This window comes from Hippichthys cyanospilos, chromosome 1 (assembly GCF_059441005.1).
Source record: "Hippichthys cyanospilos isolate Australia breed blue-spotted pipefish chromosome 1, RoL_Hcya_1.0, whole genome shotgun sequence".
In the NCBI taxonomy this organism is placed as follows: Eukaryota; Metazoa; Chordata; class Actinopteri; order Syngnathiformes; family Syngnathidae; genus Hippichthys; species Hippichthys cyanospilos.
This window is the reverse complement of record NC_142369.1, coordinates 8,689,447-8,707,500: the sequence shown is the minus strand read 5'-3', so window position 1 is coordinate 8,707,500 and position 18,054 is coordinate 8,689,447. Positions and strand designations below refer to the sequence as shown.

The following is an 18,054-nucleotide window of genomic DNA, read 5'->3' as shown; positions in this document are numbered from 1 at the left end:
CGGCGGAAGTCTTTTTCAAGCTTGGAACTTCATCCTCGAACCGGTGGCCTCATTTTTTTTTTTTAATGACTCCCCAAGGACGCGCTGCATTTTGTCAATGTTTTGACTTACTCGGAGCGACGCTCCACTTCTGAAGAACTTTGAGTTGGGCGCGATGGCTTCCATATGAAATCACCATTTTTTTTTTCATGTTTTTGGATTTGAATCAAATTGATTGCCGCTAGATTCTAGAAAGGACGAATCACGATAACATTATTCAATATTAAGATCAGGCATCTCAGGCCGATACCGGGTCTATTTTAAGGTATCGGGGCTTCGTGGAGGCTGCAGATACCAACCAACGATACTTGAGTAAAAAAAAATAAATAAATTGACATTGACTAAATCCTTCCCGGAAATTTTAGAGTTATACTTGATAGTTTACAGTGATAATGGATAACCATAAATATATGTTAATGCTGTCAAAATTAAAGCATAAACTTTGGAGTTTAATATGGATATTATGAAGCGTAAAAAAAATAATTAAAAAGCTTATTTCCTGTTGTAGCTCTGTTAACTTTGAAAACAAAATTAGAGAAGAGTCATCAGCACAAAGGTGGACGTTTACGTAGATTTCATTTAAAAAGTTGCTGAACCGCTAAGTATTTTTATTATTTTTTTTTATGAAAATTTTTTTTTACTTGAATAATCTGTTACAGGCTTCAGAGAAAATGGTTGTTGTGATTAATCATAATTAATCATGCAAAATTTTGCATCAAATTGTTAAAACATTTCAAATTTCTTGACATATATATATATATATATATATATATACTGTATTAGAGGGGCAAAAATAATCAAATACCGAATGAATCAAAAATGATTTAGGTAATCGATCAATTACTCAAAATTTCAGTCTCTTGACTGGAACTCCTCTGACATTACTTTAGTCGTCTGTAAAAGCAGACTGATTACTATGGTGTTGAACCAAAATCAAGATTTGGAAACATCTCCTTTGACTTTGGAAAAGAATGATCAATTTTTTTTGCATTATCAATCTAAAAAAGAAAAAGGTTTCATTGTTTTTATTAATATTAAAATGAACCCTATGTTGATTGGTATAATGCCCCATTTGTTTTTAAAGATTAATTATTGGGAAGAGGCACACCCCTAATTTAAAAGTATTAGCAACCCAGACTAAATTTAGCCCCTCCTAGATTTACAAAGCCTTTCAGCAATATTGCATCTCTCAAACTTCCTTGTTACCAATTCTTTTTTCGACCGGGACTTTGGAGACATCTTTTGTCATTTTCTGTCATTTTCTATCATTTTGAATACATACACTGTATATTTAAGCAGAATCGGCAGGGGAAACTTGTGTTTTAACAGGGTATTTTTTTTTTGGGGGTGGGGGGGCGTTTTGAAACCTTTACTTGCACAATTTTGTCCATTGTACTGCACCCAATCACAATAGTTGATTTCCAGCCTGTGCTCAGAAGCGCAAGACAAATGTTTTCCCGTTTTTGATGCGTCTGCGTTCTTATTATTTCTTACAAATCAATTTGCCTCTTCCCCTCTTTCTAGTTATTCTTTGTGTTTCCAGATTGCGTCAGCTTCTCGTCGCCTGCAATTGAATTTTATGCAAATGGGAGGCTTTAAATGACGGACGAGTCCGGCGCTCGGGAAGCGGCCTCTCCTTTTCAATTCCTCTTTTTCTTGGCTCAAACGCCACTGACATGTTTGCCCTCGCCTGTCGGGAGCCATTCCAGGCCCGAGTACCGCGGCTGACATTTTATGGATTCTTTTCCGAATAATCATGACTTTTGCTGGAAGGGGGGAAAGGCATTTGATCTGCTTTACCTTGAAGAAACAAGTCCATCAGCAATTTTTTTTCGCTTCCTTTTGATAAAAGGCACACATCTCGCTGCCAATCTTTGTTGTTTAGCGATGCAAATGAAGCCTTTGAATTCTTTCTTTTTTTTTTTTTTTTGTGCGTGTGTTTATTGCTTTGCCGCTTAAATAGAAAGCTCCCGAGCCGGTGTTTGTGCGAATCACATGAATCAAATTCATGTCTGGAGATTTGTTGTTGACCGCTTTGAGGTGATTCTCGTGATTCGTAGCGTTTGCCAAGATGTGGAGAAACACAGAAGAACCACAGAGCTTAATTTGGAAATAATAGAACAGACTGCACCCTGTTAATCTTTTGCCTTTTTTTTTTTTCCTTTCCTTTCCGAAGGGTTGCAGAGAGGACGGACGGCGACAGCAAGATGGCTTTCTCTAGGCCGAAACAAGAGGGAAGCAGACATCTCAGCTCAGGTCGGTTATTTTTTCGTCTGCCTCGACAATGGCGACTTTTTAAAATGTTTTTGAATGATTAGGCGGGTGATGTGCTTCTCAATTATATTTTGGTAAGCCCCCCGAGGAAAGAGAAAACCTTATGCGCCCCCACCCCACTTGATGCGCTTATAAATACGATTATTATCGATAAAAGTCGTCAAAGTGCACCTAAACCTGTGTCCTTTTTAACATTAACAAAAGAAAAAAAGCAATGTAAATCAACTTTCAACAACTGTTAATTATTTTTTACAGCGTTTATACGGATTACAGCTTAGCCTAAAACTGAAAAAAGTAAGCAAGTGCATCAAAGTGCCGGAAACTAGAAAAAAAGATGAAAATTCTGATTTTATTGCAATTACACTTCACATGACAAAAACAAAGCCTTTTCCTAAGACCCCCCCCCCCCCCCCCCCCCCCCACACACACACACACACACACACACACACACACACACACGCACACACACTGGGGAGCCCCTCCGCTATTTGAGAAGCACTGGACTAATGATTCACCAAGTCCACATCTTGCCAGTTGAAACAATAAAAACATAGTTTTCCCAATAAAGATTTTGCAGTGCTTGTTGCTTGGGCCCTCACATCCTGGCCAAGTTAGGGTAGTGGCACTTTTTTTTTTTTTTTTTGCCAAAATGGCACAATAAACCTCTAACATGGATTTTTTTTTGCCAGGCCTGTTATGTGTGCAAAGCTTTCACGCATGTTTAGACCCTCATCTGCGGTCCCTTTTTTTCCCCGGAAATGGGATTTTTGAGTTTTTCCTTGGCCGGCAATAGCGTTGAATCTCAGCTTGTCACGGTGATTATGAGAAGTTTCAACATGAAATGGAAGTTTCACTCCTGTGAAACTATGATTTCTATTCTATTTATTCTTTCTTTATATTCTATTTATCAGTGCTCTCATTTGCCTATGTCCCTGCATCCTAGATGCACAATTTTTGACAGCGACGCACACGTTCAAATCACAATCGGATGCATTGGGTTTTTTTTACACCAAAATATTAATCACAGTTCGTTTACTTTTTTTTAATCAGAAAAACGTACGACCTATTACGAACATTGTTAACAACTTCGTCCGCCGTCTGTTTTGATTGCTTCGGAAAAAAAACGTCGAGCAAGGAAAAAAAAGAACACGCGTTAGTCGAATGCTGCTCAAACAGTGAAATAAAGATGATCAAGTAGTAGGTCGTTGTCACAACCTTGCTTCCGGAAGTAACTTCAAAATAAAAGTTTTCCAGTGCTGTTCGTTTCATACATTACCTGATATCACGTGTTTTATTTTGAAGCTTTTTCTGGCTTCCTTACAACGTGTGGCTGCTTGACTAAATTAGAGCTGTTTGACAGGTCGCAGATAGTCCTCAAGTCTCATTTAACTTCTGCAAGAAAAAAAAAAAATACAAATCTCACCTCATAGTTATTGCCCGGTAAATATGTCTACCCTGCCTGGGTCGTTTTATTGTTCCCTGCCTAAAAGGAGAAGCTATGACTACTGCAAGCCTACTAAGTAAGCTGAGTGAGTCAGACTCTGTTTTTGTCATTGCAGTTGAACAAATGTGAACAGAAGAATGACACAGCCCAGATGTACATTTTCATTTGTATGGTGTTTACGAAACTGTGGTATCACTGCCAAAGGGGATGTATTAACTTAGCGTTTTTTTGTGTATTTGCATCACAGGTTATTGGCATATCAACAACAGCTCCTTGCAAAGATTCTAGGATCTGGTTTTTTTTTTTCTTTTTAACCTTAGACTTATGTTGTTCTTTTTATTGCGCAATTTTTGGGACTCCAAACATTCCTGTTGGGACACATACTGTAGCTAATTGATATTGCGGACCCAACATTTTCCACAGGAAAAATGAGCATAGATTTACTGTTCATATTATCAATATTCACCAATCAAAGCGTTGTATGTCTATGTACAATGACAATAATGCTATTCTATTCTATTTGTCCAACAAATAAGGTGGTTGTTTGCAGAGTATTTCATTATCTATTGTTTGGCTGTAGAAAACAACTGCGCTGTAGTCCGCCAGAAAAGGACACAAGACAATTGCGATATTTGTTGCCATTAAATCGACCCGGTCAGTCCATCTGTGACTTTTCCGGGCCAGTCCATCATGATCCTCACCAAGCTCGGGCTAAATAAAACATAAGCATTCAAGTCATTTCTCAACATTTATAACTTGGGAATTTGTCGGTTTTTGACCCAACCGTGCTATCTATTATTGTTGACACGCAGTTGGCCGAGCTTGCGGATGTAAGAGAATGGAAACATGGCTTGGTGCCGTGCTGTACAGATGTCCCCGCTTGGCCCGATGACGGCCATCTTGGCAAGAAAGGACAAGTGGAGGGGGGACTGTTGAGCTATCTTGTTCATGGTCTGTACCGTAGTTCAAAATTGTAAACCGACGCAACCAGAAAGAATGCTTACGCGCAATTACAAAACATCGATCTACTGTATTCTTTTATTGTTCATAAGAATTTCTTGTCGGATTTGCTTCAATTACTGTCCATGCCGGCGTGAACACAATCATGAGCCCATGTCACGTACAAGTGTTTTCCAACCTTTATTGAGTCCAGGCATCAATTTTACACAAAAATGTGCACTTTAATGGTGTCACAATCCTGTTTTCACTTCCTTTTTTTTCCCCTTCCACTTTGCTGTGGACAATTCACCGACCAGGTTTTGCTGGAAATGCGTGCAACCGACAGTGATCAGTCGGAACGGTGCAACCGACAGTGATCAGCGAAGGCTTTTGCGCATCCTAATGCCAACCATGATGGAAATGAATGGAACGGGGGGGAACAAGAGTCGTGCCGAGAAACGTAACCGCGCCGGATGACTCGCGGTCACGCATTCATCTGCATAGCGGCGTCAGCATGTTGCCGCGCATGCTAACGAGTACGCGCTCAAATGCCAACACAATAGGGAGTCTTGTCTAAAGTAAAGGTGGGACTTAGTCACATAATGTGATTGTCATACGTAAGTCCGAAGTCTGAACATTCAAGTTTCAAGAAACTTCCAAAGTGGCAAAAACCGAAAAAGTCGAGTCCGCCAAATTTTAGGCGTATTCAGTCAAGTGTTTACTTGGGTGAAGTCAGGTCATGCAATCTTGCCTGGTCACGTCATATATTCCCATACTACCATACTCACTCCATATTTGTATGGTTTCAGTATTCAATTTACAGCTCTTTTCCCCATTGAACCCAGTCAATTTTTTGAAACAAAATATTGAGTATTTGGTACATGAAGAAATGTGAACATGAATAAATAAATACATCAACATTAGTTTTTTTTTTCATCGTTCTTTTGCAAGACAGTGTCTTGCCACTTGGTAAACATTTTTTTGACACAAAGACTTCCAATTTATGCTCCATGTGTGCCAAAAATGTTTTAAAAAAAATATTTTCTGTGACGGCATGTTGAGTCAACTCTGCAAGCACTAGTGATACCGTATTACTGAACTGCACTGCGCTTCTTTGAATGTCCTCCGTGAGGCACACTCGACATTGAAAAAATAACTTTGAAATAAATTATATACAGTGGACCCCCGTGTTACAGCGTCCCTGACTTAACGTTTTTTTCATGTTGCGATGTGGAATACTGAGTTTTTTTTGTCCCCTCTTTATGGTATTTTCCCGGTTTTGCGACAAAAACAACTGTCATGACCTTAGGGGCTTGGCTGTATTTGTGTTGTTTTGTCTCCATCTGCAGGCGTTTTTAGGCAATTGCACGTATTTTCTGTTGCCATCAATGCCTCCAAGTAACGCGTCACTACAGTGCTGGTTTTTAATTGCTAAATCATGTGACTTTGGCCAAACGACGTAACTGAAGTCCCTCGTCGATGGTATTATGGGTTTAACTAAATAAAATGGGAAAAAAAAAAGAATGACTGTGTGGAAGAGAGATCAAAACGCTATTGTCTTATCTGGATTTGTTTCAATAGCTAGCAAAAATGGAGGCAAGGGTCTTCTTATCTGTCACCATTTTGTTCCGCAAATAGGTGTCAGAACAGCAGCAACAAGGTGCTATCTCTTTACCGCACGCCTCTAATGATTAGGCGATAAGTCACCCCGCCGAGTGCGCCGCCGGCGATATTTCACCCAGGTGACATTAGCAAGTGCACACATGGCGTCAGCGTTTTATGGCCGCGCATGAGGGCATAAATTGTTTGCAGATGCGCTCTTTTGTAGTCTTACAAATTTGGTTGCACACTGGGGACGTGTTATGGAAAACTCACTTTGGTGTATGTTTTACTTGTGTGTATAAAAACACAAGGAGACAACCTTGTATACAGATTCAGTAACACGGTATACTTGACTACAACTTGCAGTTTAAGGGGAAAGAAAGAGCTCGGACTGGCATCCAAAATCCTGTTTCCTGTTTCGATTGGCTTTGAAATTTTGCTAATTATGGAAAACTTGTCTTTTTAGCCAATAATGGCAAATCTCTGGTGAAATCCAGCATTAAATTGTGGGGAAAGGTAAAACCCAGGTTGTTTATTGCGCCTTTAGATGCTCTAGTAAATCTTTGCTATGCTAAACTAGCAAGCTAGCTGGGTATGCGCTCGTTTCGTTTGCTGCCCTACGAGGAAACAAACAGCATACGTTGCATATTAGTTGCCATGTACTGTATAGTTATTATTACAGAAAGTGTTTTTTAGGAGCAGGTGTGAGCTTCTGGATTCTGTGCTATAACGCGTTTCACCTTTCGAGACCTCGCCATTTTACAATATTTTGTGCAATTTTTTTTTTTACCTACGTTCTATGAAGGTTTGAACTTTGAGAGGGATTCTCCCGAGAGAAATGTGAGAATTAATATCACAAGTGGGTTGGTTCTCTGATGTTGTCAGTCTCTTTGTTTCTTTATTTTGTCACATAGGGTTAGGCATGGCATGCTGGCTTTTCAGTGTTCAACTTTTGAGTTTCTCTGTGACACGTTGTCAGATTGTCAGTTGTCAAGCTGCGAAACTGTCATGTCAAGCTGTCCTTTCAGTTTCCTACCAGCTGAAGTGTTTCAGATCTAGTTTCTCAGGTCCGATTCTCCAGGTCTAGTTTCCTAGGTCTAGTTCTCCAGATCCAGTGTTCCAGGGCTAATTCTTCAGGTCTAGTTTTCAAGGTCCTCTCTCGGTCTACTTTTCCAGGTCTACTTTTCCAGGTCTAGTTTTTCAGGAATAGTGTTTCAGGTCTAGTTTTCCTGGTCTTAACTCTCTAGGGCTAGTTATTCAGGTCTAGTTTCCCAGGTATAGTTCTTCAGGTCTAGTTTTTCAGATCTAGTGTGCCAGGTCTTGTTCTTCAGGTGTAGTTTTGCAGGTCTAACTCTCCAAGTCTAGTTCTTCAGGTCTAGTTTCCCAGGTCAAATTTTTCAGGTGTAGTTTTCCAGATCTAGTGTTCCAGGTCTAGTTCTTCAGGTCTTGTTTCCAAAATCCAGTGTTCCAGGTCTAATTCCTCAAGTCTAGTTTCTCATGTATAGTCCTCTAAACCTAGGTTTTCAGGTCTAGTTCCCCAGATCTAGTGTTCCAGGTCGAATTTTCCATGTCTGGTTTTCCACTTCTGGTTCTTTAGGTCTAGTTTTCCAGATCTAGTGTTCCAGGTTTAGTTCTCCAGGTCTAGTTTCCCAGGTCTATTTCAGGTTTATTTTTTTCCAGTCTAATTCCCCAAGTCTAGTTATCCAGTTCTCCAGCTCTAGTTTTTCAGGTCTAATTGTTCAGTTCTAATTCTCAAGGTCTAGTTTTTCAATTCTAGTTTTCCCGGTCTAGTGTTCCAAGTCTGGTTCTCCAGGCTCCATAGAGACTTTTACTGTTGCCCGCTACTGGCTCCAAGTTCCAAACTCATGCCACAAAAAATGTTAATGCCCGCTTAAGAAAAAAAAAAATAGTAAGTGTGGTGTGTGGTGAGGAGTTTTACAACTCATAGCATTAACGAACAACAATGAACAAATGAAAATTATTAAATGAAGTTACCAGCAATTAGTGTCGGTAAAAAAAGCACATATAATAAATGCCAATTTCACCTATTGCAGGTATTTTTTGTAAATGCAAACCTAGTGATAAACGAGGGAACATACTGTACAAGTTGCATATTGCATATTAACATGCAATATTGCGAAAAATAATCAGCGTCGGATTATTTTTCGAAACTGTCTAGTTAAGTGGCTTGCCAGGTGCTCGAGAAAACAAAAGTTTTGCGGGCTTTCAATAAGCCAAGTAGGATTTTGGAGCGCATTTCTTTCAATTCCCCGAAGGTTGCAAAAAGCCACAGTTGGAAATTGTGCTCGTTGGCCCGCCGTTTGCGTGCTTCCTTCATGCAGTCATCAATGCTTCGGCGAGAAAATGAACGCGAGATTGTGGGAGTCTTGGGGCAAAAACCTTACACGGCGTTGTCGATAACCTCTCACCGACATTTCTAACTACTCGTGTGCCGTTCTTGATATACGGCTGAGACAACAAGATGCAATCCGGGGAATTCATTAATCCATAATTCATACTCTCCCCTGGAAGGATTGCCGGCTAATAGAATTCCACTACGCAATTTACATGCACAGTCTTGTGCGCGTTGAGAAATTGGCTTGGAGAAAATAATTTTTGTGCGTGTCATGGATAATAGCTCCCACAAGTCTCACTGCGTCTCACTTAAAAGCGCCTTTTGAGAGCCATTTTTTCCGGACCTGTACTTGGTAAGAGTCATTGAAAGTGACAAGTTAAAACAATCTTTAAAATAGACCTTTAAAGCGTATTTTTAGTTCACCTTAATATTTCTTATTGTTCAAGCTATTTTCGCTCCCTTTCATTAACATATTTTCTTGACGTTTGCCGCAAGAACACGTTCGGTTGTTATCGTCTGTCATCTCTCTCTCTCTCGAGGGAAAACAAAGTGAAGCAAATAGCAGCGTCGACAGAGCCAAATGACATATTTGCTTGTTTCCCAGAGCTGATAATCGCACTGTCGGCGGATGACACGAAGGAGCCGCGCAACACGTCTGCTTCTTTCCTCTTTCTCTCTCTCTCTCTCTCTCGCTCGCTCGCTCTCTTTGTCTGCATCTGGATTTCGTACGCCCTTCTGCCGTTTCCGCTTGGCGTCGATCGAGCAAAGTCAGCAGTAAGCTTGCCTTGCCTGCACGCTTGCCAAGCTCTCATTCAGCCTTTTGCTTTTCAGCTCCCGGCTATACATTCAAATTCAAACTTTTTGTTTACACCGGTGTCTTCGCCAACAATTTTCTCGTCAAAAGCGCAGCAATAATTGATTAACTGGTAGGTAAAAGTTCTGCCAGGTTGTGTGGAATTATTCATGATTGCCGTATTTTTTGGACTATAAACTGCAACTTTTTTCTCATGATTTGAGCTATGGGCTTATAGTCCAGTGCGGTTTATCTGCCGTTTTTTTTTTTTTAAACTAGCCACCAGGGGGCAATCCACTGCCAAAGCAAATGTGTGTATCTGCTGCTCAAAGTGTCATTTTATGCAATTTATGCAATGAAATAGAATTGAAAAGATGTGGCTGCGCTCAAAAGAGTTAAAAAAAAATATAGTAATACAAATCTAAAAATTAGCTATAAATTGATTAAGGTACTAAGTTGTGTAAAGCTGTCATTAGCGGTCTTCGACTATCAATTGCAATATTGAAGGAAAAAAACTCACAATTTGATCATTTCTTTAAATCAGGGGTGTCCAGATCCAGTCCTCAAGGGCCGCTGTCATGCATGTTTTCTAGGTTTCTTTCCCCAGCACACCTGATTCAAATGATCAACACATCAACACGCTCAGCAGAAGCCTGATAATGATGCTGATTATTTGAATCAGGTGTGTGAGGGAAAGAAACATGGAAATCATGCAGGACGGCGGCCCTTGAGGACCGAGTTTGGACACCCCTGCTTTAAATGGTTCGGCTATACTTAACTATTTTAGGAAAATAAAATTGGCACGCTGAATCTGGTGAGTCATTCATACAGGGTCAGGCTCTGGGGTCAGCAGTGTTTTGCTCCCCATGAAGAAAAAAAAAAAAAATCCGGGTATTCTCGCAGCTTTTGAATTCGCCCAAACAAGCAGCGCCAGGACATCTCTTTACACAAATCCAAAGCTGTCAGTCTTATTTTGGCGGCGTGGGAGTGGAAAAAAAAAAAAAAAAAAAAACGGTTGCGATTCCGGGAAAAGTCTCCCGCACATCAAAGGAGTCGATGACACGAATCCGCGACGCTTGTTTTGGAGGGGACGACACACACGCGAGTGTCGTTTAGTGACGCTTTTCACACCAGTGAATGATGCAGTCCACATTCAAAGATATAACACTGCTGCTGCAATAAAAGGCACTGTAGGCTTTCTTGAATATTAATTTGCTCACTATATATTTGTTTTGTTTTTCTGCTTTGTTCAGCTAAAACACATTTACTTGCATAGAGTCATTGTAATTACCCAGTGGGTGGATGGTACCCTTGAACATAAATTGAACTTTCAAGGAAAAAAAAAATGTTATGCTTTTTAGAGTAACCCATCACAAACACTTTGCGTGGCGCAGACTATTGAGCACAAAAAAAACAAAAAAAAAACTGTCCTTATGTCCCGGCTAACAATGGGATGTTAAGCTTTTACAGTGGACATCTGTTTCCTTCCCTTATGAGCATTATTGAGCAATAATACATTGGCAAAGCGCTGCTAGTAAAGCTCCATCTGGACACACACGACACGAGTGACTTCACGTTCGAGCTGATTTTTAAAGGGGACTTATGAATAATTGACTTTTGGATCGCCTGCGTGACAATATTTGGCAGATGGAACAGAAGCACATCGTGTTAAAATCAAAAAGTAGTATGGTTAGCGTAGATTAGTATTAGCCAGCGGGCCTATTTGGTACATTTTGATTGTGAACTGTCATACGACAATTTGATACACATTTTCACCATTTTTCTCTATGAATAGGTTGGTTCTTAACCTTGTTGGAAGAATCGAACCCCACAAATTTCTTGCGCACATTCACCGAACACTTTATGATTGGAAAACTAACTAACTAACCCTCAACCTAAACCCAACCCAAATCCACTTCAAACCAATACTCTAAAAGCAAGCATTGATCGTCAAAAGGAGGTCTGGAAACAGCACTAGGTCCCCACAAGGACAGTAAAACCTGCAATTTGGTCCCCCACCAAACCGTGAAACCCAAGAGTGCGCGCATGCACTCACACGGGCACTCCTACAAGACACGTGATTGGCTCCCAGCACGACCGACCAATGAAGGCACGAGTTGCAATCCACTCCTGCCTTCATTGATCAATGTTGCACCAGGAGCCAATCACTGACTGATTGTTTGACCTGTCGTGTCCAAGTTTTTGACTGTTTGTAATGCCAGCATTTGTCTCCACCTCACATGTGAGTAAGAACGCGTGGTGGGAGCAGTATGGTGTGGACAAATCAGAGCGCTATTGTAATAAATTCGAATTTGGAGTGTAAACTCTGCTCTCCTGTTTTCATGTTTCGTCATTTATGGGCTCCACTTTAGTTAGATGTCCGAGGGGCGTTACTATCAGGGCAATTCCAGCCCTGTGTGATCCCCGACTACACCCGAGGGATGGAAACGGGAAGGGATAACAGTACAGTTACTGTATAAGGTTTAATAATTCTAGATTTAACCAAATATGTGTACTGCACGAATGTTTGTCGTAATTATGTAAAGTATAAATACTTTTTACATTTGAAAAATTCTGGTACCCATGTACACATGCATGAAAATTCCTGTGGGGTGGAGGATGGAGGAGTCCTACTACGTGGATCTCACTTTGCGGGGGGTTTCAATCCCCATTAACCTCGAAAAACAAGGGAACACTGCAGTTACAAATACCGATACATAGTACTGATATCAATTATACTTTTATGCATTTGTATTTAAAAAATACTCATGTATTAGCATTTTCCATAAAATTTCATGAATCCATGTATTAGCATTTTCCATAAAATTTCATGAATTTTATCTCATTTTTCTATTCTTGTAGTTTGTCATTGCTAGTTTTTAATAGTAAAATGGCTCCACAATGGCCACTGGAGGTATCAATATAACAATGATGAATATAACAATAAAAAGGACGAATAAACAATTTTTCCAAAATTGTTGTTTGAAATTTTTGGTATAATGTATGCCAAATAAAAAAAAATACCATTTTTACTTTTTTAATTGTACAAGTTGTTACCCTGTTGCGTAATGGAAAAAATGTTAGTTTCTTTAGCACTTAGCTTACAAATACATTTGAACATACATATAAATAAGGTTATATGTAGTGTGAAAAGTGTGAAAAAAATGGACTCTTCAAAACACCCCTTCATTTGTACCACCCTTGACGCTGAAGCGCACTCACCAATCGCGGACCTTTTCACCTCATTCAGCGCTCTCACTTGAACTCGACGGACGACCGATAGCGTTATTCAGTCTAGTTTTTTAGCGATAAAAAGTTCACGCATACGACAGGATAATAACTTCGACGGGGTATGGAAAAGAGCTCTTTTTTCCATCCAAAGGACTTAAGCCGCAAGAAGCAATCGCGGCTATTAATGAATGTTTTGATTGAAATCAGACGCTGAGTTCCAATCATTTTGGAGAAATGGATTTAGATGCGGCGTTCGAAAAAGGCGTCGGGGAGGAAGAGGCAGACAACGAGAAGAGCGGCCGGATCCTCCGGGAGTCCTTGTTTTGATCGCCACGCGGGGAGACTTGAGAGTGGCGCTGTTCCAATAGAACGCCGCCTTTGATCAGGTCCTCTTTAGAACGCCCAGACGTCTTGCGACAATGAGACGGGAGACGTCAGTCCGTTGGGCTTTAGGGATATTTCAGGGAGCGCAAATGGGATACGACTTGCTTTCAAAGGACATTTTGGGGTTTGAAATGTGAGCAGTGCATTTTTGCCGACATACCGCACTGACATAGAGAAAGAAAAAAAAAAAGGACACGGAAAACTCCAACGCCGAGGCCGAGCAACCCTTACTTGAATGGAAGAGCTCGCATTTGCGAAAGAAGACGAGCAGGAGGGAGTCGACTCATTCGACGGTTCCAAGAAGTGGGCCAACGACTCCCAGAACCGGGGTCCGCCCGCCCTGCTTCTAGATTCAGCTCCCCGGAGTCACGTCTGACAAACATTTAGAGACGAGGTTCTTTTCCTGATAATCCCATCATAATAGCAGCTTGTCAAGCATTTATCCTGAAATGGATCAACTGATAGTATGCTCAGACTCATTAAGGTCTGCACCAAATGATCCAGACTGTGGTCAAGGTTACAAAAGCGTTTTATCTTTTTATGACTTTTGGTTTTTTGAGAAGCAGCTCTAGAAAATGGATGGATGGAAATTCAGTTAGATATACAGTAATTCCACCAAGTTTGACTTTTTCTTTTATTACCAATATTTAAGTTTTTAGTTTAGTAACACTTTTTGGTGGGTAATATGTTCCAGTTCAAGGTAGATTGCGATGTCATTTTTTTCTGTAAAATTTTGTCGGTAATATGTTCAATGACCACGCTCGTTGACTTGTATTTTGAATCATCTTTTCAGATGAACATGAGTAGAAATGCCATTCCCTAAAACACACATTTTTGGAATGTTTTTTTAAATAATAAACTTGAAACATTGAGCCCATTCCCACCGACGTTATCTGCCCTACCCTACTCTCCTCTACTTGACAAAGGCCTAGTTTCTTCCAAGAAATCTAGCTCTACTCGCTTTTTTCTGGTACCTATTTGCTTTCTGGTTCCAAAAAAAATAGCCTTGGCAAAATGGCAAAGATTGTTAAAGCATAACAAGAAGGCATTATTTTATAACTATTATCTATCTCTATCTATTATCTATCAATGACCCGACAAATAACTGAAACAAAACTGAGGCTTAAATACGAGAAGACTTTTTAGAAGACTAATTAGGGAAACACGCCACAGGGATGGGAACAAGAGGCTGGGAAAACCGATTGGATGAACTCACGGACAACCGGTGGAACAAATCATACTAAATAGACCGACGGCAGGAAAACATAACATGAACCCAAACAGAAATCCCACCAAAACAAAAACCAAAAAACTCACAATACCAAATCCCAACAGAACATGACAGTCGACATTAAGGTCGCTCGGTGGAACGTCCACCTCACAGTTCAGGGACCTGAGTTCAAATTCACCTTGCTTCCTGTGTGGAGTTTGCATGTTGTCCCAGAGCCTGTTTTGCTTCTCTCCGGGCACTCTGGCTTCCTCCCACATTCCAAAAACATGAATAGCAGGTGCATTAGACATACAAAATTGTCCTTAGGTGTGGTTGAGTGAATGAATGATTGTTTGTCTGTGCCTTGCAATTGGCTGTCAACCAATTCAGGGTGTCCCCCAACTAGTGCCCAAAGTCTCCTGGGATAGGCAGCAGCACACCTGCGACCCCTGTGAGGATAAGTGGCTCCTGTAAATGGATGGATGGAGTAGCAACATTATTGAATAAAACAAAGAACTAAAAATGTTGTCACATTTTTTTGCGTCACTTCAATGAATATTGCTCCGCTCCTTTTGGTGTGTGAAACTTTGCCACCTGGGGGCAGTATCAGACAAATGTGTGTATACAGAAACCGCTAATAAGCATAGTAGTAACCCTAACCCTAACCCAATTGGTATGCTGGGGAGGGGCCGCATCATGGTTATTAGCTTAAGAGTATTCACCGTTCAGCGCTTTTGTATTTTCCGTATAATTGTTCCATGTCAGATTAATTGTTTTTCAGGGTGATTTAAAAGATTAGTTTAATATGATGTTAAGCTCTTTTGGTTTAGTAATTGTCGGTAGGTGTGATTTACTCACAGTTGCTGCAGTCCTAAAGTAGAGACGGATAGCACAAAAGATAGAAAATTTGCCATTCCGGTTTGAAGTAGGCAATTTAGGCTCATTGTGGCTATTTCCATCTTGTTTTATTGCGACCAAATTTGAGCCGAAGATTCAGAGCTTTCATTTTTTGTGTCCTCTTCAGCCAAGCTATCATATCCAACCACATCGCTGGAAATGAAACGAAGCTCCCCAAAACGCGTTGAAAATGATTGCTTTGTTGACTTGTAAGGAATCGTAACAGCGAGAGGGAAATGAGTGCCCCTCGTGAGAGGGATAATTGCGATTGTCCTCTTTCTAGTCACGAGATTCAAGATTGACACTTTAATAAAGCTTTTCATTGCAATTTCATTTTATGGCGCCTGTTTGTTCTGCAGTGATTTTTGTCATTGAATTGTCTGTGAAAGGGAGAGCTATCATTGCGCTGAAAGGGATTAAATGACTTGTAAAGAAACGCCATGTTTGAGCTCAAAGAGTCGGAGGAAATAATGGTTTTAATTTGGGCCGCGATACGCCATCCAAGGGACAGGAAATCGGATGGGACTCTATTGTGTCCGCTGAGATTCAAGGTGAGGCGGGATTAACTTTATTAACGGGGTTGAATGCACTCCAATAAATGTATTCTTCACTTGGCAACTCTCGTTAAAAATGCTGTTAAAACAGTAGAAATGCACATACGAAATTAATCAGAGTTGGGATCGTAAGGTGAAATTGTCGCATGGCGGACAATAGAAACCTATGGCAAATAGCTAATGCATATAAAACCCCAGGTAAAAACAACAAAATTATACTGTATATATGTTTTAAAAACTGGTAACAAAATAGTACAGTAAGTGCTACTTATATATTATATACATGTATACAATTAAATAACATCATAAAAACTATATAAAGGAAAAATGAAATATTATTTTCCTTTGAGTGACGTTGACTTGAGCTACTTATGTCCATAATCTTTAGCGGAGGTAGCCTAGCATAGCCTAGCCTAGCCTTCTTCGTACTGTATTTCATGATTATCTTTAGCTTCGTTTCCATACTAACCATCATGTTACTTCCCCCATTAACATCACTAGCAATCTTGGGACCCATGACTAACCAACTCAAGTTTGAATTAAGCACTAAAATGCACGATAAATACAATATCGTAAGCACTCACACGAGATCAAGTCTTTCGAATATCGGCATCTTAGTGACACCTTGACGCCGATCAAAAGCAGACCAGCATCTTACGTTACAGCGCAGACAGTTTTAACACAAACAGAAAATAAGTGCAATTACCTAAAAAGGCCTGAGGAGGGAGGCAAAACAACATAAACACAGCCAACCCCACAGGTCATGACAGTTGTGGATGCCATAAAGCGGGAAAATTGCCGTAAAGAGGGGAAGAAAAACCACTTTTTTTACTCCACAAAGTATTCCACTTTGTTTACTTCGTAATGTGAAAAAAAAACAGGGATGCCGCAACCCAGGGGTACACGGCGCTAGATTTTAAAAAAAAATTAGACAGCATAACTGTGTACCCGTCTGCGTTACAATAAACGACTCATTTTGTTCCCAAACTAATAAACTTGTCATCACACAATATGCATCAATAATCATTCCCAGCAATGTAAAATGAACCTGCAGCCGTTTGGCATAAAAAGCAGGATTACAGCAGAAGCCTTTAAATTAAGAAAAACCTCACTTGTGCTGGAATACTTCCTACATTCTTCTTCTTCTCTGTTTACACTGTCGCAACCTAAATAAGTATGCCGCCACCTATTGGTCTACAGTAAAATACACCCAATATAGATGACAGCCAAATAGAGTTATTATCAACTGCAAAAAATGTTGGAATTTTGATCAGCTTGTCATTATGGAATGTTAATATAATTATATAATTTTTGTCAGAATATTTTCCACAGAATGTTTTTTCGATAATTTATTTTTGGGCTTAATTGCGCAGTACGGTGAACAACCCTCTTACACAATAGCTGCAGGTGATTTATTTAAAAAAAAAAAAAAACAATAGTTTAAATGTACGCCTGCTCATGATTAGTGTGTTCACATTGTAATTGCTGCCGCCCAAACACTGCTATACTGCGCAGTATTCTCACTGAAGGTTAATGAGGTGTTACATATTTAACGCCCGGCGCCATTAGTCATGTGTGAAAGCACATTGCTTGCCCGATTGAGATGAGGGTCAACATTTGAAAGCAGTTGGACGAACACAAATAACAAGTCCATTTTAGTCACTTACTTTAAGTTACATAATTACGTTGGAGTTTTTGCTTCCTGATGACACTGACTCAGCTCAGAGGCCCCTTCCCTCTTCAGACTTCCTGTTTAAAACCTAAAGGTGACAAAATCATCTCCGCAGTGGCAATTTCCTGCCGTGCTGTAAATAAGATAACGATGCCTTCCGCAGTTAAATAATTGTAATGCAAGACCCTGCTGCTGCTCAAAAAAAAAAGTTGATGCTTTAGCTGTGATCAGTAGCGTGGGAAAAAACTCATGATGTGGCTGACAATGTCCCCTGACTCAAATCCCATTGAGAACCTGTGTAGAATCCTTTCAACTTTTCAATAAAAAAAACTTTATTGAATTATTGAAGCTAATATATAAAAATTGTTAATCAAAACATTCATTTTATATACACTGACTATTTAACCCATGTGCAGTGTTTTTGAACATTTTCTTCCCCATCTTTCTCGCAGTATTTCAACCAAAGGATTGCACACTCCTGGTAGAGGGATCACTAAGTGGTCATGCCAAGTGGAACTTTGACACGTTGTTACCATCTGGGTGAAATTTCAGCTCCTGAAGTGTCTTCTGTCAATGCTCTTCTTTTGACGTGATTTGCCTTTGATGTAAAGCTCAAAGGATTAAACAAAATACTGTAGAAGGGATTAAGAAAATACTTT

At 40.0% G+C, this 18,054-nt stretch overlaps 1 protein-coding gene across 1 annotated transcript in view; it reads left to right on the top strand.

Moving 5' to 3' along the window:
• adam19a (ADAM metallopeptidase domain 19a) overlaps window positions 1-18,054 on the top strand; it is a 73,000-nt gene that overhangs the window by 5,841 nt on the left and 49,105 nt on the right. Inside the window, exon 2 of the mRNA XM_088434929.1 lies at window positions 2,216-2,295. Within this exon, the coding sequence (XP_088291055.1) occupies window positions 2,216-2,295 (80 nt within the window). The remainder of the gene's footprint in view (window positions 1-2,215; window positions 2,296-18,054) is intronic.